The sequence below is a fragment of the Ylistrum balloti genome, unplaced genomic scaffold, assembly GCF_031769215.1.
Source record: "Ylistrum balloti isolate Yb309-2 unplaced genomic scaffold, AGI_CSIRO_Ybal_v1 Utg369848, whole genome shotgun sequence".
Taxonomy (NCBI): domain Eukaryota; kingdom Metazoa; phylum Mollusca; class Bivalvia; order Pectinida; family Pectinidae; genus Ylistrum; species Ylistrum balloti.
Window position 1 is genome coordinate 287,016 of NW_026782002.1, and position 25,897 is coordinate 312,912.

The window sequence follows — 25,897 nt, forward strand, 5'->3', positions numbered from 1 at the left end:
TTCAAAATTGTACCTTTTAATGCTATATATTGCATTCAATTTTTTTCAATGCTATATCTGCTTCTAAATTTACTTAAGTGTCCTTTTGTGAAAAAATTCGTAATAATGTCATTGTTTATCAGGATGTGCTTAATGTTTTGATACTTCAAACCAATCCTTTCCAATACAGTGAAGATTTTTTTCCGGAGGATTTTATGTTTTACTATTTCTTAGATGGATTCAATCCACGAAAAATGAATGCCTCGAAAATTGAGCTTATAAAATTAGTCTATTCCTTGGCTTCCTCAAAACATGTATGCCTTGTGTATTTTTTTTTTTTATGAATCCCCCAAAAAATGATCCATTGAATAACTAAACTTTACAGTAGCCAAATGCAAATGTAGCTAACTGTCGCCTTTGATTTGTCATACCATACTCAAAGGGTGCGTACTACATATCATACGTGGTTCATAAATTTCGAAAAACTAAAGCTTCATCTCTTTGATAATTGTTATCTTTTTTAGGTACACTTATTTCTTGGGATCTTTTTTTCGTTTTCAGGTTATTGGCAAGATCTCTTTAGGTCATTTGTATTTGGAGGTTATCGTGACAATTAAAATTGAGCCCTGTCATTTTAGGACAATAGGGATTATTTCGTTTATAACAATACCGGTTATGTTGAAGCAGTGTTGAAACATACGCCATGACAGCTGCTGCATATAACACTGTTATTTTAATTCTACATATAAAAAGTATTCTTTTATCTTATATATAAAGTAGCCAGGGATTCGATAGTAAATCTGTCGTTATATCATGTTCAAGTTAGTCATATTATAGTTGTAACGTCATATTTTGCTCTTAGTAGACTATTCATATCATGTTTCATTAAATACAATTCGATGTCTAAGTCTGAACATTTAAAAATTCAACATATTATTTAGATAAAAGATTAAAAACCCAAACACAATGAAAAAAAACTAATGGCCCAAACTTTCGCCATGTTGGTCCTACTTTTAGCATTCGCTGTGATGGTCTAATATAAACGCATGACGCATAACCTATTCTGACTATTCTAGTCACAAATATACGCCATAGATAAAGACCATGACTTCAAACTAATTTTTTTTTATACATTGAATAATTATATGAAATCATTCGATAATCTCTAGACGAAGTTGAATGCAGTGCTGAATTGCGTGTGTTAGTTTACTTGATATCACAGCATTGCAACACATATCACATTATTCCAACACATATCACAGCATTGCAACACATATCAATATCATGTATATAAAAATTATTGGTTTTCTACCCCAGTGAAAGGCCTATGTGGTCCTATTTACAAAGCAGATCAAACTTTTACGCTAATTCTTCTGTAGTGATTAGCGTGACTCCGAGTAATATAAACAACAAAGTCGAGATTGAAATTTTCACATTTAATGAGTTTGTCTATCACAGATCTCCGATGTCAATACATCACAGAAGGCACTCCGCATTCTCAACAATAAAACATTTCTCGTAATTGAACATAGAACATTTGGTCTCTAATTATTATGGCGTCTGACACAAAACGTTTAACGCTGTGATTGAATGCTAATGTATTATTATAATCTACTTGTTTGTCAATCACATATAGCTATGATATTTTGGAATGCAAAAGAAGCATGAATCATGTCAAGAAATATTATCTACATATGTGGTGCTACTACCCTAATGCTTCGCTGGATTGCTAACAAAATTACATCATTTTAAAATTGAGTCAGATATTTTAGCACTCCGTGCTTTGCCATATATACAAGTTATATTTGTAATCACAGCAATTATGCTGTTTCGTTAAGGTATAAGCTTCCAACGTTATTTTTGGTGATTGAACCGAAATGACGAATCTTTGTCATCACATTTAAATAGGTTCAATACCAATGCACCGACTACGAATGAAACGACACGAATTGACATACTGCTGATTTAAATCAATGTCATGGTACAGTATACGGTCACACTGCTGACCGTTAAGTCAGCTAGAAACAAGATAGGTATGACTAAGTTGGGGTTCGAATGTACTAAAGCAATGTCCAAATCATTTGCATTTGACGTTGTTCAATAAGTTTCTAAATTATGGGACAAGTGAAACAAAAAATACACAATGAGACGAATAACAGCGTCGAATGAAAGAAATAGCATAAGTTTTCATGTAATTGTATCTAATAATATATACATATATTGTATCACTATTCAACTCAATAATTCGTTATTTATGATATTTTCTTTTACCGCATGGTTACGATTCCACTTTTAAATGTTTTTATTATTTCAAACTAAGATTTGATTAATTGTATATCTAAACATATTTGCTCTTGATCATATAAATTGATGTCACGGATTAATTCGTTCTCGTTAACTGAACTATACTATACATCAAATGTACAATTATATTATGCTTTGATATATAATCTTAACCATTTAGAATGGTTGTAACACAATACCACTTCAGAGTTAAACTCCAAAATATTTTCTATACTTCATAAAGATTAAAACTTACTCATAATTATTTCATTTATAAACAATGGTCATTATCAATACAATTAACCAAATTGATATATTTGAAATACAACCATTTATCTGTAATTAGATTAATATTAATATCTATATGCATTTCATACAGATACTACAAAATATATTTCAAGAATTTGTAAAATTGTCTATTTGACAAGGTAACATCTATGCAATTAACAAAGAACATTTGAGAGTAACACAATGACAGTAACATTGAAATGGGAACGACACACATAGAACACAATACATAGAGATTTTAAAAGCTCTGCAATTATAGCACAGTTTGGTATGAACTATATATCTTGGTGATAAGAGTACACACTTAAATAATATGGCAGATAGAGCTGTCGCTTTAGCGACTATGACGGAAATGACGTACATAATGAGATCGACAGGAAAGACGCAAATGTATGACGTAGCACCACGTGATGCATTGTTTATCTCTAAAAGCACCAAAAGACAACAATATAATATAAACAGTAGCGTCTCAATAACCTTTAAGGTGATGCGTTCTCAACACGATGCCATCCTATGGATTTCGTGTTTATATATTACACCTTGCTCTGTAAAGTCAGCAAATGGTAATGTTTATATACTTGGTACTATCTGCCCTATTCAGTCGTCTCTTTCTCTACTTATTTGTAAAACAATCATTTCTGTATCTCAAAGCCGGTTTTATATGTTTAGTTGCACCAGCACTACAATCACGAGGAGAAAGATGGTTGAAAGACAAATAGTTTCCATCATCCCAATCAAACAAACATCCTTTACTATTTCGCAGATACATGACCATCCTGTCTCTTTCTTTCTAACGGGTTATCCTTCACTTACGCACATCCACATCTGTCTACTTTCATCCTGGGCAATCGCGTTAATGCTATGTTGGAGTTATGGTCGAAGAAAAGCATATTTAAGTCGGACATTTTTGTCGGAGTGCAGCATGGACCGATGTTGCTAAGAGCTGACGCTGGCTGACTCAAGGTTGGGGACGGTGCTTGTTGGATGACATGAGCATGTAGTGTATCGTCCAATTGTTCGCCCTTACATTCTCCTGCACAGTAGTAAGCAGCATATGTTAAGGGTGCTATAACAAAGTCCCATCCAAACGCGACAAAATCAACCTCTAGAGGGTATCTACAGCAAGCTGTTTCCTCTCTTTGGTCACAGTAGAGCTCGGAAGATCTCTTAGACCGTGTTGACTTCCTCAGAGAGGTGCGCAGATCCAGCATAGGTTCCTGAAATGAATGAACAGTTTACTTTGATGAATGAAAAGATAAATAAAAAGTCACGAAGGAAAGTGATATTGATAAAATCATAATTGGAAGAATGACCTCTATTTCAGCAAGTTTATTTACTTGATTTACTTTATTTAATTTTTTTCTGTCATCTTTTACCGTTTTTGTATTTTGTAATCGATATGAGTTTTAACGCTCCATTTTATCACAGGTGTTAGTTATCTCAAATATAACAGGTGTTAATATAAAGTAAATACAGTTAAATGGATCGATTGTTTAAATTGTAGATTTGATATGCATTTCAATTATGCTCTTTTCAAAAAGCAATGACGTGTGTTACAAGGTAAATGTTTATTGATGGGTTTTAATTGTTAGTATTTTAAAGTGCATTTATCACTAAGGGTCGATAGATGCAATCATTTGCCAAACACAATTCATGATTTGTTTAACAACTAACAATATTATTCAACGCCCATGACCTTTTTCAATACATTGCTGACGTGTTTGCTCTCTGAATTACGTTTGATGATTAGGAACATACTGAAGGGCGTATTCTAGTCCAGCTGTGTTTGTGTATTTAGGTTAAATATAAGGATACTGACGAGGCATTTTCACACCTGCCTTAATATACTTAATACAATTACAAAATGGGTCGAAGGTATTAAGCAACTAATATACCTACGACGCTCGATCAGATAGTTATTATCATGATACGCTCTCTTGAGCTTGAATGGGCCGTTGAGATTTATTTGGATGACACAAGGATCCATAATAAATATGGAAATAATATGCAAAGTGTTGAAAGCAATTTCTCAAGCGATAGCTTGACAAATCCTTGTTCTACAGCTAACAAATCATCTGATATCCAATGATAAGGATATAATAGAGTCCATTTACAAGCAAGTTTTCAGCCAGTTACGGTTGGCTATTTCATTATCTTTTGTACAATGTATATTGGAGTATATTATAACCATACAATCTGAGCCTATGACATATCTTTTAATTAAGAAAGCTAATTAAAAACACAAACACGGTGAAACTATGCCTTGATAAGTTAGTTCTATATTTCCACTAGATTGGAATTTCCATCACTCCTAAATTTGGAATTAGAAAGTATTGTCACGTACGGAGAAAATGCATTGTATATGCAAGTGATCATCACACACATGGATTAGATATATCTTTCATGAGTTAAAAATACCTACTTTATTTCAAAAATGCTGTTTAGCACATAAAGTTTATATAACCATAATATTACCTTTGTATCGTCATATTTTGCCCTAGGTCTATCATGGTGATTGAAATTATTGGAATCATTCGTTTTTATTGAGAATTATGGAGATTGAATGGTTTTATTACACTCATTGGATTGAGCGTCATTATCAGATTAACGCAATACTGCAACTGAATAGTTTAAGATAAAAGTAGCACACTTTGAGAATGAACATATCAAAACTCAATAAAAAGGCAATATAAGGATTGTAGATATTCAAAATTTGAAATTAAGGTTTATGATATCAATCGAAAAGAGACGAATGACATAAATGAAAAATATATTTAACATTTCAATAAACGACAATAGAATGACTTACGTATCCATCATTATCTCCAAACGTTGGTGGAAGTACTACCAGATTTCTACCCGTCTCATCCAAAGCTTCTACCACAAGTCCAAGATTCAGATGTGTTCTGTAGGTCCATTTCTGAACCTCATCTAGTATATCAAAATGGTGCCATCCTGAAGCTTTCATGTTGTGCCGTTTTCTTCTTCCAATTTCCCGTTTAGTGGGAACTTTACTGAATTTACCGGGTGGGTCAATTGTATATACATATATCTCGGTCATATTCCTGTCTAAGACATCATCTGGATTGATGTAAACCCATAACAGAGCTTTGTTGGTCTCTTTCTCTGGTGTGACTTGCATTTCAAAATATATCGTGTTTGGAAATTCCTGGTCCATATCGTCAGGTACTGGAACATCGAAAATGGTAATATTATACGAACATATTTAGGTAACAGCAGCTATAAGCAAACATTTCATCAGTCATGCAACCTGCATTGATTAAAATTGTAACTATTTGTGATATTTGTAAAAGTTTCGTGATGTCTAGTTATATGTATGTATATATTTCCATCGTGCCTATATACAAATTGCACTAAATCGGCTGTTTCACATTTTCTATGATTTGATACGAATAATACGTTCCTACATTAATTACCTGATATTGACTCTTATTTTGATATCGATAACATGCTACATAAAAGGTGCCTACACGGTTCAGATTTTCACGTTAAATCACATGATAAGGTTAACATTTTCTAATGATTACTAAATTCTCACAATCACAAATCCTAATATAAATCCATTTTTGACCATTATCAAAATTTTAGGAAGTGTGGTCATAAAGTATTCGTCGAATAATTTAGTGTTTCTGATTGTACGCTGAAATCAACATGCAAAAACATCAATGGAAAATTCTTTAAGTCGCCAGAATCTTAATTCAAACTTGCAGTAAAGGAATTATGGTGAACGTGAACGCGATGATGTATTAGACTTTATCAAATTATTACGTGTGACAAAACCCATTTTCATCAAAACTATCAACCGCTGATACTCACTGAACGAGACATTTTGGTTGACAGGCAGTTAATATCTTCCTATAACAACCCTTATGACATGCAGGTTTCAGCACACAGAAACTAGCAAGTAAATGTTATCGAATGCGTAATTTTGCCTTCGACACCAATGAGGAATATCTCATCCCTCTCTCGACCACCATGCGAATGAAAAAATCGATAGTTAATTACTATACAATTTAAAAATTATCAGATTTGGTTATATCTGCCGGTACTTTCTTAACGGCACGCAATGGTAATACTGACTTTCTTATTTTCTTATTTTGTTCATCTTTCTTGCAAAACTAGGTATGAATATATTAATATAAACTTTATTTATTTTACAACAATTGCGAAACAAGTTATGTCAACTTATAATAATCACTCTTGTTGGCCCGGATGTAAGCGCGCGAGGGGTCTTATTGTGGGAGGAAACCGGAGTACCCGGGGAAAACCCACGTGGTCGGGCAGGTGACCCCTTACCTTTTCACGTCCAGTTCCGGGAATCGAACCCCGGTCGGCTAGGTGAAAGGCGAGTGCGTTAACACTGCGCCACCCGACATTGACACTCATTACTTGTGCTCCAAGTGATGTGTGATGTTAAACATTTAACGCAATATGCACATAGTGTTATTTTCAAGATTTCAAAAACATACGTTGAATTGGCAAATTAGCTGTTATATATAAATATTTCCAAAAACGTAATGCAAGAGAAATCTAATGATTTAATCCATTGCCATTTTATATCTAGTTCTTGCGTAGCTGTGATGATTTCTGTCTTTGCTTTGTATAGCTCTGATTGTTTGACAAAACTGAGGTGCCTTATATGTTGCATACGAAATATGTTTCTAATCTCGACACACTTAATATAAATTAATCAGACTACTTGTATAATTCTGTCTAATAGTATTGTTTTTGATTTATACATTTACTCGAAAATTTACATTTTGCATTATGGACTCCCTTTAACACAAGAGTTAATGTGATCGTGTAAATTCAATCTATATCAGAAAAATAATATGACGTCATTTTGGCGTCATGTAGAGCTACGTTACTCCAGCGCTTTACACGTCGCTGAAGATAACATATATTATGCATTTCCAGAAGTCTCTCCCAGGAAGTAAACGTACAGAGGGAAAAAAAGACACGAAAATATTTCAAAATAGAGATGTGAAATGTACGTATCACTTGTAGAAGATGAATAGAATGACTTCATGCAAGATCAGTGCAGTAGGCCAGACTGCCTTTTAATCAAAGGGTTTGTAAGCCAAATAAAGTCGTATCCATTTCCAATGAACCCAATGCTATACATGCGCTCTTAGTATGTATTCTGTCTGCGTTCAGCCATCTTTACTCACAAAATGTTTAGCTTCTGCTTTCCAAGTTTATTTATCTCGAGAAAAAAAATATAAATTCCACCTCAATTGAAGCGTGTATAATACATTTTAATACATGTCATTAAGAAATTATCTTTGAACAACAATCACACTGCAGTTGTTCTCGATATTACTTTTAGAAATCTGTCACCCAGATGACATCCAAACGGAAAATAAATACAAGGCAGCGACCATGAAATAGTTACAACTGTAATTAGTTTATGTAATGCAATCAAGATAGCCCCATTGGCTACAGCACGGAATGATAAAACAAAATTCTGTGGCAAGGGTATGACTATACAATGCATATGCTATTTTTTCTGGACTCTTTAAGCCATTTAACCTCTGTGTTGTGTTATGGTCGATTTGTATTAATGTACATAAGCTATATGTTTAATGATATATGAACTAAAATATGGCCCACAAATAATGTTGACAAAGCAGTTGAAAGATTAAAAAAACTGCCGACTCATACAAAATATCGTGTATTTATGTCTGATTATGACTGTAGCAGTCAGTATTTACTGATATATGTTAACCGTATTGCACCATGACTAGAAGTCCAAGTATAAGGATTTGATGAGCAGACATAGTGCTGAAGGCCGACGTGTGCTACTGACCCTCGCTGTATGAATGCAATGTAACCTCGACCCATATCCCGCAATAGAATATATCGTCTGGATCTTGGCAAAACTAAAGTACAAAAACGTTCACTTGTCGGCAATTCGCAACTGGAAAATATATACGGTTCATAGTGAGGTAAAATGTTAGCGAGCGTGTTGGATACAGGATGATAAGTTTAACGAAACGTTTGTACAGCAAAGTTTGTTCGTACTAATTGCTATGGAATATTTATTGAATTGTGTTTGTCAACATCTTGTGTATATATTCTCACGTGGACTATTTAAGTGAGCTATCATTAACCCAGGTAAGGGAGAAGTAGTACGTTCCTTTGGAACTTCAGTAGTGAAATATAATCTTTTCTTCACAAAGATACCAGCTTTTCTGTTACATTGAGTATATTACAGAGACAGATGTAACTCGTTTGTTAGCAATTGTGATCAGGTAATGGTTTAATGTTTATGGCAACGAAACTGATTACAAATCCCAGGTTGAAAATTACATAGTGTGTGGTTGGTGTTGTACCGTATCATTGTAATTATTCGATCATGCAATAAAAATGAGCTAGTAAGGTGGCATTATCTATAATCATCAGAGTTCAGTCTCAAAATCCATACTAGAATGTTCTGTCATTAATCAGTGATAAGATATTAAAAAAAATCCCAAAATATGTTTGCTAATGATTTTGTAAACTATTTGGTTTTGCACTTTAAAAAATCGAAATTTTCACAGAACTTTTGGCAAGAAGTGATTTGAGAGAGGTTTGTGGTAATTGTAAATTTCGTTTAATTGTCATTTTGCTGTTCATTGACAATAATAATTGAATAAAGCATGCAAGATAAGCAAGGCAAATTTCTTGAATATCAATATCATTTAAACTTAATGTTTACCATAACTATTATGTGTGTCGTATTGTCTCCTTAGTTATATATGGATTTCAATGTCAAAACAAGCATTTAAGCTCGTAATACAATTTATCTTTGAAATGAAACAAGTTATAATAACACTGACAGTTATTCTGCAAATGTTCTATCACAAACTAAAAACACTTTACGTGTTGAACATTTGAAATTTAAGTCTTTGCTAATGAATACTTATTGTTTGTAATATACTAAGTCAAGTTTGAATAAAAGTTAGATACATACGTTCTTTTGCAAAGCTATATGTTCTCTCCGGTTGGCCATATTCCTCCTGTACGTCCTGGTACCGCAGTCTTTCCTCCTTTCGTCTACTTGGTGAATCAGATTGCATTTGCGCATTTTCATATTTTTCACGTAAACGTAAAAACGATGGTACCTTTGGTAATCGTTTCGCTGTCGTGTTTGGCATGCCAAGTACATCCAGTTTCAAGACATGTGAAATTCTGTTTTTAATTGCCTCCACTCGATGTCGTTTCTGTTCATCTCTAATTCTACAAATTTGACACTTTTTATGCTTTGGATATTTAACTTCTTCATAGTCATGAAAGGACGTTGCATTTGTAGTATCATTCAGCATATCATATTCGACATCAGTACTGCCATCACGTTCCAAAGTCAACTCCGGTAAAATGTCTGAATAGTAATCATCTGCATATAGATCTTCTGTTAATTTATCTTGTTTTGGAATGGAAGTGAGTTCCTTACTCTCCTGTTCTAAGGATTGGTAAGTATCGTTTGTTTGGTTGATCGCTACAGCATACACTGTAGAGAGCAACACAGAAGAGAACAGGAGAGAAGGGAATGAACGATGCATCCTTTCGCGTTGACAGCTATCAGCTGATTGTACAGGTATAGCGGTTACGTTAGAGATGGTTCGGTGCCGCGGCCCTGATCACGCTTTTATAGCGACCCAGTGGTCAAGCTATCGCATTGAATCATTACCGTCGTATCAATTACACTGTAGCACAGGTCCGGCAGAAAGATTGACAGACTTCTCTCAGGTTAAACAACACAGGGGTTAGCATTTAGGGGCTGTTAAATCAACCCACCCCCTACCAAACACTACACGTGCATTACACTGTAGTTCTAAGTCAGCTGTCAGCTGATCCTACACGTGCTTCTGAATTTTAGAAGGATAAAAGTTCAGTGCCAGTATTTCGATGTACGTTGCCAACAAGCACCCAATACGATTACGTTCTACATAAAGCTTACCTCGTTAAGTGCCAATCAATTAGCTGTAACATATAATAACTCATAGCTAACAGAAGCGTTACCACTGTGTAAGGAATGCTCCTTGTTGAAACGTAATCATATGGATATCTTTATTTTCATGGCGATTATAAATGGTCGATAAAATTCTGATACAAAATCTGAAAAGGATGAATTCGCAAGTTGTTCAGAAAAGAAGTATTTTACCGTAACATAGTAAGATACTGTTTAAAATGCAGTGTAGCATCGCAATACATATTAAAATGTTTTTATCAGTTAAATTAAGAAATCTTCTATACATTTCGATTATAATATTAAATTATGTTTCCCATAGCATATTATTTTAGTCGAAAACAACAGGAAGTAAGTATTTTATATACTTTTGTTTCCTTTAATATTTTCGTTTTATAGTGCGTATAGCGGCAATTTTAATACAATTACTTCTTAGTTAAAATGCAATTTTATTCCATGGGCGCGCCAACAATAAGTATGAGATTAATGTCTGATATTAATTCTGTATAAATATAATTTTGTCTTTTACCTATTCCCCGGCTTCTAATACAGCGTTATTTTACAGGTAAGTTGATTATGAAATACCTGTTTTTATGATTACATTTTTTTCATGAGGTGATGTGTTTTAAATGGGTGTTCTATAAATCGCTTTCCTCATGCGAGTTGTATGGTTCATTTCTCCCTGGCATTGGAACGGACTTGTTAAAACCGTAAATTTCCATTTTATGAAACAGTCCTTATTTTCAGGCAGAAACAAGTTCTCTATAATTTGCCTTTTTATTTCCCTGTCACTAAAAATATCGACAGAATATTTCAATAAAAATAACAGCCATTTAAGCGGTTGATTTTTTGGCCAACTACCTCATTATCTGTCACGCATCCCATTGTGAAGAAGAAACACCCGCGTTATTACCAAATCCAGATGGTTATTTTATTGTTTATAACCCAATGATTAATACATGCAATTGAAAATTTTGTATATTATGCATAGACGCACACACAATTATGATAGCATACGAAAAATATTCAGGAATGTATTGTTAGATTGTTTAAGTATTGAACACTTCTAGCATAAAAATCTTGATAATTAATTTCTCAATTTTTAAAATCGATTTCACTACATTTATTATCAATATTAAAAATTACGAGCGGTTTCTCTTGCAAATATAATATAAATCGAATTTTGTATCAATTCGAAAATGACGGAAATATGTCACGTTTTTCTGTTCATTAGCTTAAAATAGTCTCGCGGTGTCTGTTAAGGTTAGTAAATATTTTGTTAACTGGATCTCTGTAACCTAATTTAATGTAACATATTAATAGAAGTATATTTGCTTCCTTTTGTATACAGAATATGCACAAGTGAATATCATTTCTCAATACAGTTTATAGTTTAATTTGATGGATAAACGTTAACTAATGAATTAAACTGTAACATCAAATAATGATTTGAACTGTAGCGTTCTTGTAGGACGCGAATGCTAAGGACCTAAATTTTCCTTACAGGAGAGAGGCGACGAATTGATTCTTCAAATTGATTGAAATTAAGTTTCAAAAAGACATGGTTAGTGCTCTAGCCAAAAATGCAGATCATTTATATATTTTACTTTCAGAATTGAATAATTTCAAAACAACGTCATGTACATGTATATATTCAGACCTATTAAAACCCTTGGTAATTGAGTATTTAATTATAAATGATACATGTTGGGCTTTTATAATCAGTTAAATATTTAACGGTAAATGTATTCTTTGATAGCAAACGGTGATGCTTATCGATTGTTTGATGCAGTTGTAACATTGTTGTGTATGAACCTGTTCTGTACATCATTATCAGTAAGGGTCATTGCCAAGGACTTATATCCTGTTATTTTTGTTTTATTTGTTTCCTGCGCACTTTCTGTCCGTTGTTTGTCTTTTAACTGTTTCAGTATACGTATATACGTAGCTATATTAGTATCTTCCATTCCTTCCACTTTAAGCCAAGAATTTATTTTGCTCTAGATTATTCAATGTGAACTCTTCTCCACCTCTAATTGTTTGCCCATCATAACGTCGTCCCCATTCTGTTTCAATGATGAACGTTGATGATAATTGAAGACTGCTGGAACTGCCAAATATCAGAACATGTAGATGCCATTCCTATCTGTATCTTTCTTTGCCAATTCACAAAAAATGGCATCTGTCAAGGTTTGTGTATTTCCGGCCAACACTTAGAACAATTGAGATAAAGATATTGAGAAACAAGCGTCATAGTGTGAGCAGAATGGTCAAGGTCTTTTCATCATGATCATACTCTGTTAGGCAAATAGTGAGGGATATATCTTCGTGCTAACTGAAATAACTATGTAACTACAGGCAAATCCCTTTTGGCATCATTTTCCGTGTAAAATATATTTGTTATCTTAAGTGACAGTCCAACCTTCATCCTTGGTGATAAAATTGCAACATGCAATATGTTGGTGATATAAATCAATGTCACGTTTGCCTAGGGGAATTTGAAGGCAGAAAGCAATCATGACGATCATTCTATGTTCTCTTGTACGGATATTCAATGCTAGTGGTATTGAAAGTGAAAAATGGTGTAAAGATGACGTTATGGTGAAAATAAGCTTCAGTCGTGTGACATTAATAAAGCTATACTTTAATAAGATATCGAATGTCACGTAATGGTGGATGTGCAATGTTTCTAAAATTAATCTTCAATATCCAGGTGCGACATCAGTTTTATGAATTTTATCAGCCTTCTTCAGATTGTGTTTAATCTTATTTCATAAAATATGTGTTTTTTATTACTACCAGCACCAAACTTCTCTGTTGTGGTTTGATTCCGTTAGACACAAAGGATTTAAAACAGTAGTGCATAAGTAACTTTTGTTTGATAAAAGTGCGGTTTCGTTCTGAAAATGTTGAATGCAATTTGTTGATGTTAATTATTGAACAGTATATGAAATGACAACTTTTAAAAAATCATCTAACATTTAAAAAAAAAGAAAAGATATTTAAAAAGTATTTTTCAATATATATAACATGTCTCCTTTGATTTCATGAGACGTCTAGATTTGATTTCAGATATATAGATGATATATTGCTAGCATGCGTTGCTTTAAATTTTAGATGGCATTGCGTGAACATTCAACATCAATTATCAAACTCATTCTAGAATATCAAAGTAAATGTAATTAGGAGAGATATCTAGGCTTTGTGGTAAAAAAGTATCGTTCGTGCTATCGCTCGAGTAAATTAATCTCCATTTCTGATTTCACGTTGCGTGCTTTCCTTTCCTTTTCCTTTACATTGCGTAATGAACAGGCTTTTTACACTTAAAATACTTCCGCACGCAGACGTGACTTATAAATAGTACCATAGCTCTACAAAAATCAATATAAAGTCGTAAATGTATTGATTATTTTTAATACCAAAAAGATACCGAGTGATCGCGCGTTATTTTCATTTAAGTCGTGATAGTTAACCTAAAACAATATGAATATGATCAAATGCTATTTTACGTATTGTATTCTAAATTAATGAACGTATAGAAGAATTTTCCATAACGTAGATGTTAAAGGCAGATATGATTTAGTCATTTATAAAAAGGAATTGTTAGTAAGTAAGCCAATGATCTGTTTACGCCATTGTATTTGTTGAGGGTTGGTTGACATCATAGGTCAGGTGTGATTGATACGTTGATGCGTATTGTACATCATGTTGGGGGACACCTTATAAGTGTCGAATTACATAATAATAACAATGCTAGCAAACAAAAATACATAGCGTGTAATACGTCTTTGATCGCAATCACAAACTAACATTACATCAAACCTAATGTTGTCGTTACATATCCTATAGCTCCAGGCTAAATTCACCTGACATATTTGTCAACGGTATTTCATCGTTACCGTTATTGTGAAGCGTTTCATCATGACAATGACTGCAATAGATCTGCTAATTTCATATAGAAATTATGATTTATGACGTATAAAGCATATACTTTAACTATCATTTACAGTGAAGGAACGGAAACAAACATCTCATTAACAATATAATAACATTATTATAAGTCTACCTTTGTTGGGAATTACGTCAATGAATGTGTTAACAAAACTATTAAGAGGATTAATGTCATATTTACAAGGTCGATCGTCAAAGTAATCGTTATCTACTTGAAGAAAATCCGTGAAAATACTTAATTTAATTGCATTGACTGGTGCCAATAATTGTTTTTTCATTATGATAAGTTTTGCTCACTGTTCAAATCGATGAAACGAAGAGAATAAACGAGCAAAAGAAATGTTCAAACAGAGGCCCTTGTAACTGCATAATGAAAAATGAGCGCAAATGTTATTGTATGCTTCGTTCTTTGAGTTCTATCCATCGAAGTTGATTAATAAAAGTTGACATTACTTGTTCCACGATTGTTGTAACTTAAATAAATTTTATATTTAAAGGAATAAATAGCTTTACTGACCGTGAAATAGACAATTGAACTTAATTGAGCAAACATGGATTTCCAATATGCTAGAAATGTTATATACCATTTATTATTGTATTTTCCATTTTGAACAGCTATAGGACTACGATACAGATTATTTATTTCGCCGTTTTTCATTAACACTGCTGTATGGTTTTTCTCCATATATCATCAAATTCCTGTATAATGCCGCTGGGAAATGGTGGCATAACAACGAAGCATTCCTTTAACTATTATCATTTATCAAATCTAGAGTCACCCCTAGGGCAGTATATGCACACTTCAAACGTAACATAAAAAGCCTTGTTAGTATATAACCAGTTTGATGATAAAAAATCTAGGACTTCTCCTTCTAAGCAAAAGTACATATTCTGTGATTTGTGTATGATTGCAGTCACAAGGAAATGAAATTTTAAAAAGAATATATACATGCATATATATATATATATATATATATATATATATATATATATATTATGAAACGCTTGAACGTAATACATAATAGGGTCGATTTATAAAGATCTTAATGGTGTTGCCGTACCGGTAACATGTACACAGGATATCCTTAACTTCACTTCAGCTCTTATGCACTTTTAGCCGTATGGATGGCAATAACAAGAGACGTTGCAATTAGTAGATATCAATTTTTACTTTAGCGTATGCATGCTTTGTCGGTACTGAAGAAATCGATCTTGTGTGAATAATTCTGCTAAAATTGTTTTTCTTTTTTGTGTGTTTATGTATTAATATTCGGATTTCCATAAGACCGAATATTTGTTTTGATACCTATATAAAAAGAGATTGGCAAGTGATTTTTCTACGATTAAAAGTTGTGCAAAGGATAAAAAGAAAGAGAGTATCACATATCAAAATAAATTTAGAATTAGATGCAGTCAAGTAGGGAATGGAACTGTATCATATAGATGTTTCGTCCTTCCAGAAAGCGTCCGTTATGCATAGTCTAAATTGTTGAGATTTAGAAGGAGACAGATGAATATCGAAATAGGGAAGGGGCATTGGCAATTTTACAATTTCACATATGTAAGAAACTTTCAAAAAACCGTTTAGTACATGTGTATATTTTGTATTGTGCAACAAATGAATCAGGGCGTGGAAAGTTAAGTGATCTACACTGCAGATAAACGAAAGTAAACGAGGGTTATAAAATAAGAACAGAATAAATGTGATTGAATTACGGATATAATTGATTAAAGACACTTTTTACTTTGTTCAGTCTACACATTAAAAAAAATGCTTTTGAAGATCTATTAAACAATGATCAATTTTAGTTAGTATAAGGGCAGTGGGTATGTTAAGATATATTTAAATCGTAATTAATTCTAGGAAGTATCAGGACAGTGGGTATGTTAAGATGTATTCAAACGGTAATTAATTCTAGGAAGTATAAGGACAGTGGGTATGTTAAGATATATTCAAACGGTAATTTCTTCTAGGAGGTAAAAGGACAATTGGTATGTTGTTAAGACCCTTCTTTTGGCTCAGATATTTATTGTATTACTATTTCCTCGTATCAATGTGCGAAGTTTGAGTGTGAAGTACATACATAAATGAGGATAAATAAACAGCATCTCTCATGATCTGAAAGTAAAGATTATATATATCTGTGCTTCCGGGAGAATTCAATATATTATTCAATTTAAAATCTTTTTTGTCTTTTGTTTTTTAAAAGAGATATTTAAAACAACCAACAAAATCGGAAGTTAACCAAGTTAATCTAAGCAGTGTGAACTGATATTAAAAGTAATTTTTCTTTTGTCCTTATAAAATATGATAATTTGTGATATTTACTAAATATTATGCATCATTTCTTGTATTTAATTACATCTTATTTAAATATTATCTGTTTACAAAATGTCAGCGTTTTAATATGGCAAAAGTCGGTCTTGCAATATTAGGAAATCGAGATATATTTCTATCTTATATTTTCAATATAAAGATAAAAGAATTACTTAGATCCCTGTTCTAGTTGGTAAAATACAGTAAATATATAATAATTGCATCTTTTATTTTGCGTCTCAATCAATACGCGATATCATTTTTGTCCTCTGTCCCACTCGATAGTCAAAATCCCTCTTTATATAAAACGCCAAATTCTAGCGACTTCTGTAAATATGCCGGAAGTTAAAGTTATTGGTAAAAACGAATAGAAATAGTTAGTTGCTTTCAAACATATATCAGTTTGTGGAAAACTATTTATCGTTTCATCGATGTAAGATTTATAACTTTCGCGCTTTTTAAACTATCTAAAACATTGCCTGGATACCGGCTTTTGCAGAGCTTGCTGGAATTTGACGTTTTTATATAGGAAGGAATTCTGACCATTGACGCGACCAAGACAAAAGTGGAATTGCGTATGGATACTGAGACTCTTCGGACTATCCCCCTGTGTACTTTAGGTGAGATCACGTGACGAGTTTTTGTGTTGATTGGATGGTACTGTATTTTCATGTGATATTGGTGGACTAATGCTGAATGTATAGTGCTAGAACATTTAAGTGTACTGCCGAACGCACACAGGACACTTCATCCAGTCACATTTTACTTCCAACAAGTAAACAAGTGTTTTTGGAACATTTTCTTCGGGTTGGATATGTCAATAGACAGCGGGCAGTACTTAACAGGGACGAGGGGGAGGGGGAGGGGGGAGGGGGGAGAGGGGCAAATTCTCGCACATATATGACCAAGTGTTAATCAAAGCGTAGTCTAATTGACTATAGTACATTGTTACCACCTGCTGTATTTTTTGGCCTGTAATCTGTTTACCATTTCGTCACACTATTTTCGACCTATAGTGTATATTGGATTACAGTACAACCGAAAAAGTTTTCGATTCCGTACCATCTCGTACACTACGTACGTCCGTGTTAGTACGTTCCACAATGGTCATTTGCCTGATAGAGGTGATCGTGTAGTTATCGAACCGTCGCACTGGTTCTGCTGGTTGTATTATAACAACTTCTATTCTTAGATTCCTTGCACCACCACAATGCTAATCGTAAAGCAGAGAATTGCTCCGCTTAAGTCCAAAAATGAGGTAATCCCAAGAAAGATATTAGGAAAGCATAGTTTTTTTCGTAAGAAATGAAAAGATGAGATGTCAAATTTCACCCTCTCTTAACAATAATGAAAAGGGAACAACACGTACAGTTCTTATGCGCTGTCTGCAGGACCATTTCTAATAGCAGCAACAAGAAAAGACAAAAGTGTCGCAAAGTGGCAGCATCAGACCAAAGTCATCACAAAACGACAAACGTAACACAGTGATGATAGTGGTGATACAATATTCAATTACTGCCATATAAGAAATTAAAGTAAAGCACTGTGGTGGTCCACACAACAAAACTTCATAAAATGACAGTATAAAATGAGCAACAAATGTGTTAACGAATGTAAAAAACCCACTAAACAGTGACAGGATAAAACGACATGCTAAACATAATAAAAGTGTTTCATGGTGCCAAAACATAACACAGAAACAAGACATTGGCATTTGTAATAACAACAAGATGCAAAAAAGAAAAACACTGGTAACACATTGACAGAATATAATAGTATGCCAACACAAGTATGGCAAAGTGCCAGAAGAATGCCACAAATATTATTTACTTATTATGATAGTATGATGAGACAACAACATGAACGATACAGGAACAACATACAATATAACATGGTGACATATTTACAAAATGTCACAGTATGGCGAGACAATGACAAGATATAACAATGTCAACTTATTAAAAACATTGTGAAGAGAAAAATTACAGATTTGATATACTGTTGTATCACATGACGATTTATCAGTTCGCCTATGCAAAGCACTGGCTTTTATGACAACAAAACATTACAAAGTTCCTATATATGACGACAAAATAAAATACCGTGGCTGTATACGATAGAAAAATATAACAGCGGCTGTATATGCCGATTATTTGTAATAAGGCGACTGTATACACCTACAGAATATAACACATTTTATAGACAGCAATTCATAATACAGCAGCTGTTTACGACAACAATATATAACGAAGTGGCTGTATATGACAACAATATATAACAAAGTGGCTCTATACAACAAATTATAACACAGTGGCTGTTTATGATAACAAAATATAAGAGAGTGACTGTATATGACAACAAAATATAACACAGTGACTGTTTACGACAACAAATAATAACACAGTGGCTGTATACAGCAATATATAACACAGTGGTTGTATATGACAATAACATATAACCCGTTGGCTGTATAAGACAACAAATTATAAATCAGTGGCTTTATACAACACATTATAACACTGCGGCTGTATACAACAAATAAATTATAACACAGTTGCTGTATATGATAACATGACATAATACAGTGACTGCATGTGACAACAAATTATAACACAGTGACTGTATACAACAACTAGATAAAACACAGTGGCTGTATACGACAACAAGTTATAACACAGTGACTGTATACCGACAACAAATTATAAAACAGTGGCTGTATACGACAACAAATCATAACACAGTGGCTGTATACCAACAATAAATTAAAACACAGTGGCTGTATACGACAACAAATTATAACTCAGTAGCTGTATACTGAGACAACACGAAACAAATCGGCAGTATACCACAACAAAATATATCACAGCGCGTGTATATGACAAAACAGTGTTCACATATAACCTATGTGCTGAAAATGCAATACTAAAAACGTCAACAGCTTACAGAAAACACAAGTCATCTGAACACAGTATCTGTAGGAATAATAGAAGTTACGTCTTCTACAATACCACAAAGGTATTATTTTTTTGACAAAGTCAAAAAGTCTTGTGACCTTTCCATAAAATTTTCTGAATTATCAATCCTGCTGCAAAGATGTATCCATGACCAATTTGTGTCGAGAAATTCAAATAAATGAACAAATAAATAAAAAGAGAAAATCTATTACCCGCATTTTAACGCTTTGAATATCGATCTTTTCTGCTTTATTGATCTTTTTCGATGGAGATTTCCATAGGACTCCAACAAGATGTCTCTTTTATCAAAACATAGATAAAACATGACAATATTAATATTAGTCAAGTGCCGACCTGCAGGCAAGGTGTAAGCATTGTACCTGCTGCTCCTATTATGTAATCTTAAGACGACTAAACTCACTTCTCTCTTATTTATAGATCTTTCAGTCTTCCTCATGCCTCCCTTGACAAAACTTCTCATTTGGCCTTTAGTTGGGTGTTGTAAACTTTAACTGCGAAACAAGCTATCAACTTATTTTAATCGTTCTAGTTGAGTGTTCGTCCGAGTGAGGAATGCTTCCCCGGTCGAAACATACCAGCGTCTTTAAAAATGTTAGTAGTTCACGTTGGTCGAAGATTTGTGACAAGATGAAGCTGTCAAGTCATCTTCCGTTCCGCATTATGACAAGGAGGCTTACACAAACATATTCTGGACTCCCAAAAACAAACCTAAGACCATCCTTAGATAACCTTGGCTATTGATAGGACGTTAAGCAATACCAACCAAACCAATACATTTAGTGTTATGTCATAATTCTATCATGCCATATATTGCATGCATGCAATTGCATTATACAGGCGATGCTAGGTAATAAAGTATGAACAACTAACAGACGAACATGGAATGCTGACATAAAGATGTTTAGGTCTAATACGGCATAGGTGAATCACTAATAAATCGGTATCATACACCTGCTTTATTCTTAAAGTATGAAACTTGCAAGGGGACGGAGAAAAATCAACATTGATCGAAAGGTATGCCAATATCTTGATAAGCTGCTGCATTTGGATCATAATTAAGCATATGAAATGTAAGGTGACGTTCGGGGTTAGCAGCCTTTTTATTGATGGCATCCTACAAGCATTGAAATCCATGGCAGCATCGCCATAGATAGGTTCCAACATATCAACATATTCATAATTCAATAAAAACGTGGTAAACTGTGAAAACATTAAAGATTTAGATGGAGACTCCTGAAAAAGGACAAGGAAAGTAAGACCATGTGTTCCGAAAGAATAAGCGTCTTGAGCTTCATCGACGACACCCGCCATGCAAATCTTGGCCAATCCAAGGAAATTATGAGAGCGTGGTATAAAAGAAGGGATCCGACGGTCCACCTTCATATCGCTCTAAGAATAGAATATTTCTCATTGAGTTCATTACAACGACCGTAAAACTTTCCAAGACTATGAAAAGATTCACAAAGACTCTCATAAATATTTTTAGCCTAGAAAGCATCAAAGAATAATTCTCCCCGTTAATAAGCATCCTATTTTGCCATGAATCAATGTGAAATTTTCCACATGAGACTATCCCTTTGCCAGGATTACCAACATTTATAAATATTAATAAAGTCCTCCAAATGGTATTGCTATAAGATTAATTTCATATTTTTCCTAATGATATACGTATATAATTACACCAATTAATGGTGTAGTGTTTCTTACTTGATAACAATATAAAATGGTAGGATACCACGTATTAGAAATGACGTCTTCTAGTCAAGAGTAATGTGAAACTGACGTCAAACGTTTTGGATTAGTTTGGATCGACTAAGTTATACTAAAATGAAACTTTATGGTTTCGTATAACGTATAACTTGGTTATTTCAGTCCTTGTATCTATATTTCACTCGTACTTCACATTAAAGAAAGATAGATATTCTCTGGTACTTGTGAAATATATATTATGGTATTAAACGGGAGCAATTAAATATCCTCGACATGTACTAAATATTCGCTGAAGTAATATCAAGTTTTCCTTCAATCATTAGTAAGGATAAAATAATCGATGGTTGGCAACGACGCAAATTCACATCTTTTTTCACATCATGTTTAAGGAAGAAAAACGCGGTAATGTTGCAATTTTGATAGAGAAATCATTCAACTCGACAGAATTACTCACTAAACCATTTCACACGAGTAAATTAGGAAAATTGAAGAAAAAACTTACTCCACAACATAATCATGATAAGTGTCGTCAGACGCGATCTCTTTCTTAATAATTTACATTAGTTTTACTAGTTAGATATCATATCAGACGCTCGCTCGGCGCCTACAAATTGCGCTTGTAGTAAGAGAGATCGTTTGCCTAGATTTTTCTGAACAGGTGTACATGCGATACGACCAGTAGCCAGCGAGTCTGTCTCCCAAAGAAAATAATTTCTATAAAATATGACACGTATCGTGCCATTTATCGATACGTACAGTGATAATGTGTCTGTCCTATTTCACATATCTTGACAGAAAAGACATATATATTTCCATTATTTTTCATTGTACGTATAATAAAAATGTGCGATATGAGACATTTTACAAATACGATATGAACTTTATTTCTCGTAAGTGCCATTTGTGGTCTAAAGATTACAATGTAGCGTATTCACTCTACCATTATACTTTGACAAGTGAAATGTGACAATTTCATGAGCTTTATCTTGAATTTGGCAGCACATATCACGATAAGAATTTTTAACGGATTTTGATAAATACCTGTTTAGCGTGAAATTGAAGAGATGAAAAGAAGATACGAAGTGCGTATAAGATTACCCACAGACGTGTATCTGTCACATCCCTTTATCAACAATATGTACCCTCCTTCTCTTATTACGCGACACGACTTTGAGGACCTAAACAAATAATGATATCGAATACACAAGTAAACCGGAGGCGAACGATTTACAAAATACAGTGGTATAGTGACACATCTGTCTCCATAGGTTCATTTCAGTAATACATATGATGTATATACTACGCATATAACGCTTCGTAGATCATTGCTAATTATCTATTGCGTTTAATGATCAACTTTTTTTTTCTTAAAATGGTGAAAGAAAATGTGCTAGTTTTTTCAAAGATGGTTTTATGGTTTGATTCGAAAAAGTGATTGCTAAACCGCACGCAAAGGCGAAAAACAAATATGGCGCAAATGAAAACATTCCCCCAAAGAATATCACCCAAGTGACTATAAAAATGTGGTTAAGTGATTTTGCAAATATATAAAGTCGCTAGAAATAAAAAAGAAAAAAAGGTCAAACAGGATAAAAATTAATCTTAGTAATCCGTAATAAAACACTAAAGATAAAACAATTAAAGACCTTTCGTTATAAACTTTTTTTCCCCATTTTGCCTGATTGTAGCGAACATTTTTTTAAATAATCAAATAGACCGGAAAAAGTCGCGAATGCAGCTGAGATTAAAATACTAGTTTGCTTCAATATTACTATTAGTGTCGAATGCTACCTCCCTCTTTACTTGTTTTCTTTTTCATTGTGCCCTCGGTATGATGTTAAAATGACGAGGATGGAAATAAAAAGGCAATCGAGTTGTTACGTATACCTAAAACGGTTTGTAAGGAAATCTAAACTAACGCAAAAGAAGCTGTTTACTTGTTGTACCGATGATGACGAAAAATGTTTAAAATATGGCGGTTATCTTTGTGAAATGAAGTCAAATTGAAAAAAAAAAAAAACAAACAAACAAACAAACCATAACCAGAACTTTCCATCGAATTACAATGTTCTCAATTTCCAGAAAAGAATTATCCATAGTTTGTTCAGAGTTAACATTGTTATTAATGTTTCAGATTGTACAAAAGACAAATAGCACATTTGTTACAAATTTAGATACAATAAAACCACGCAATGAATTAAACTGCACCTTACAGTAGTTTTATTCTTCTAGAGCTCGTCAATTTAGATACAATAAAACCAAACAATGAATTAAACTGCACCATACAATAGTTTTATTCTTCTAGGGTTCGTCAATTTAGATACAATAAAACCAAACAATGAATTAAACTGCACCATACAATAGTTTTATTCTTCTAGGGTTCGTCAGTGATGCTAAGGGCCTAAATTTTGATGGTGGAACCTTGTTGGGAAGTTTTTTTAAACTTAACCCATGATTCAATCATTTTTGTAATTAATGTATTGGATGATTTTCGAAGAATGTCAAGTACATGTATATATTCTGAACCTTAATATGCTTTATCGAATCATAATTTTTTAATTCTGTCATTCTGATCAGAACTGAATTCGTGGTTCAATTGTTAAAAGATAATTAGAAATTAAACATTTTCTTTCCAAATTATATTCTGTATCATTGAATTAAAATCATATTTGGAAATAGCTTATTGAGAGATAAAACTGGAACATTAACAGTAAATATAAAGTTACATATTTTGTTCTTCTACCGATGTTTTTACTGTCCTGTCCTTAGATATATTGGCCCGCCTGTTTATTTACTGTATCGAGTTTTGGTAAGACACATGAACGATATATATCTTATAATTAAGCATTGGTGCCATTTTTGTGTCAATCACTTAAGTAAGTACTTTCGATCTGGGAAAACTTTGGAAACTCAAGGCCGATCCAAAATTCGTTTTTTCCACGACAAAATCATCTAGCTATCCTTTAGGTTCGTTCCCAAAAGCTTAACTGTATAAATTGTACATCAGAAGAATTTGGTTATTGTCACTGATAAGATGTTAGACATTCCAATGGTCAGTGTATGAATATATACTGATATCTTGCCAAAATATTAGCTGATTCATATCATATTGTGCAGGATATATGTCTGATGTACAAGGTCACATTTACTTCCTTACTTGTCAAACCAGCACTATTCCTATATCACCGACCATCAATGCGGTATCTAGGTGATAAATGCATTATTAAACAATGACAATGAACTCGTATAAATCAATTCAAGAAAACATTACCTTTACTATGCCATTATCATAGTACATGATTAACCCAGTTGAAGTCGTTCTAAATATAGAGAACATTTTACTAAAGTGCTTAACATTTTTCAACTTATTTCAATATAGACATGATGGTATAAACAAATAGTGAATGAAACTACATAAAACAGCTGTTTCATCCTTGTTGACCTCGCCTGTGACACAGGGGGCCTTTATTGTTTTAACCTAGGAGTTAAATAAGAAGAAATCCAAATTGGTCGAAGTATTTAAAAACAGGTAAGGATGTACATGAACCCAGCATTCAATGCTTGTGAAATCTTGAAACGCGGAATATTATTAAATCTTATTGCTAACCAACATAGTTGTGAAAGAACTTTTCCAGATATTTTATCAGATATGTCAATCAAATAAATATAATTCAATAAATAACGTTTATAGATTATAAAGTGTTTTAGTCATATTTATCAAATTTACAAATAACATGTAAAGAATTCATCTTTTATTATTCAGTTCAACATTATACATTTCTATTAGGTAGTTTCATATAATTGATATTATTTACTACGGTTATAACATGTAAAGAATACCGATTGAAAACTATGTTGTACATATCTTTACAGACACATTGAATATTGTCGGTCAAATCCATTTTATCATATTTTTGCTTATTGAGAAGGTTTGATAAAGTAATTTTTTATTTCAGATTAAAACAGATTTCGTATTATGGTAGGTTTTTAAATCGAAATCCATTTGATAATAATGTTCAAATTTTATTATTATTTTTCACTTTCCGTCCATTGAATTCTGATTAAATTAATTCACAAAAATGCTGAACTGCGGTTTAGCCTTTTAAAAAGGAATATAGTGATGTTTTTTCCTTGGAATCCAATGTACTCTGACGTAACAAAATGACATCACATGATATGTATGCAATTAATCACATGGTTTTGCATTACTGCTAAGAATCTGCTAATACGACTTCTCTGATAATTGGCTGTATTCACGTGATAATCACATGACATGACTGTACGCCGCCTGCCAATCTCGTGTCATGACTGCATATATCCCAATAATAAAAATCTTCATGTAAATCTACATTTGTATACTCTGCTTTTATACCGATTTGTTTTAAAGGGGTAAAAAGTGTTGATATTTTGAATTCTAAGACT

At 33.1% G+C, this 25,897-nt stretch overlaps 1 protein-coding gene across 1 annotated transcript; it reads right to left on the reverse strand.

Moving 5' to 3' along the window:
* Positions 1 to 1,400: 1,400 nt before the first annotated feature.
* On the reverse strand, positions 1,401 to 10,345 carry LOC132545439 (growth/differentiation factor 8-like). The gene is made up of 3 exons (XM_060209123.1): positions 9,527 to 10,345; positions 5,360 to 5,739; positions 1,401 to 3,767 (listed from the first exon to the last, which is right to left on the reverse strand). The coding sequence occupies exons 1-3, from the start codon at positions 10,113 to 10,115 to the stop codon at positions 3,360 to 3,362; spliced, it is 1,377 nt and encodes a 458-aa protein (XP_060065106.1). The 5' UTR covers positions 10,116 to 10,345; the 3' UTR covers positions 1,401 to 3,359.
* Positions 10,346 to 25,897: the final 15,552 nt, after the last annotated feature.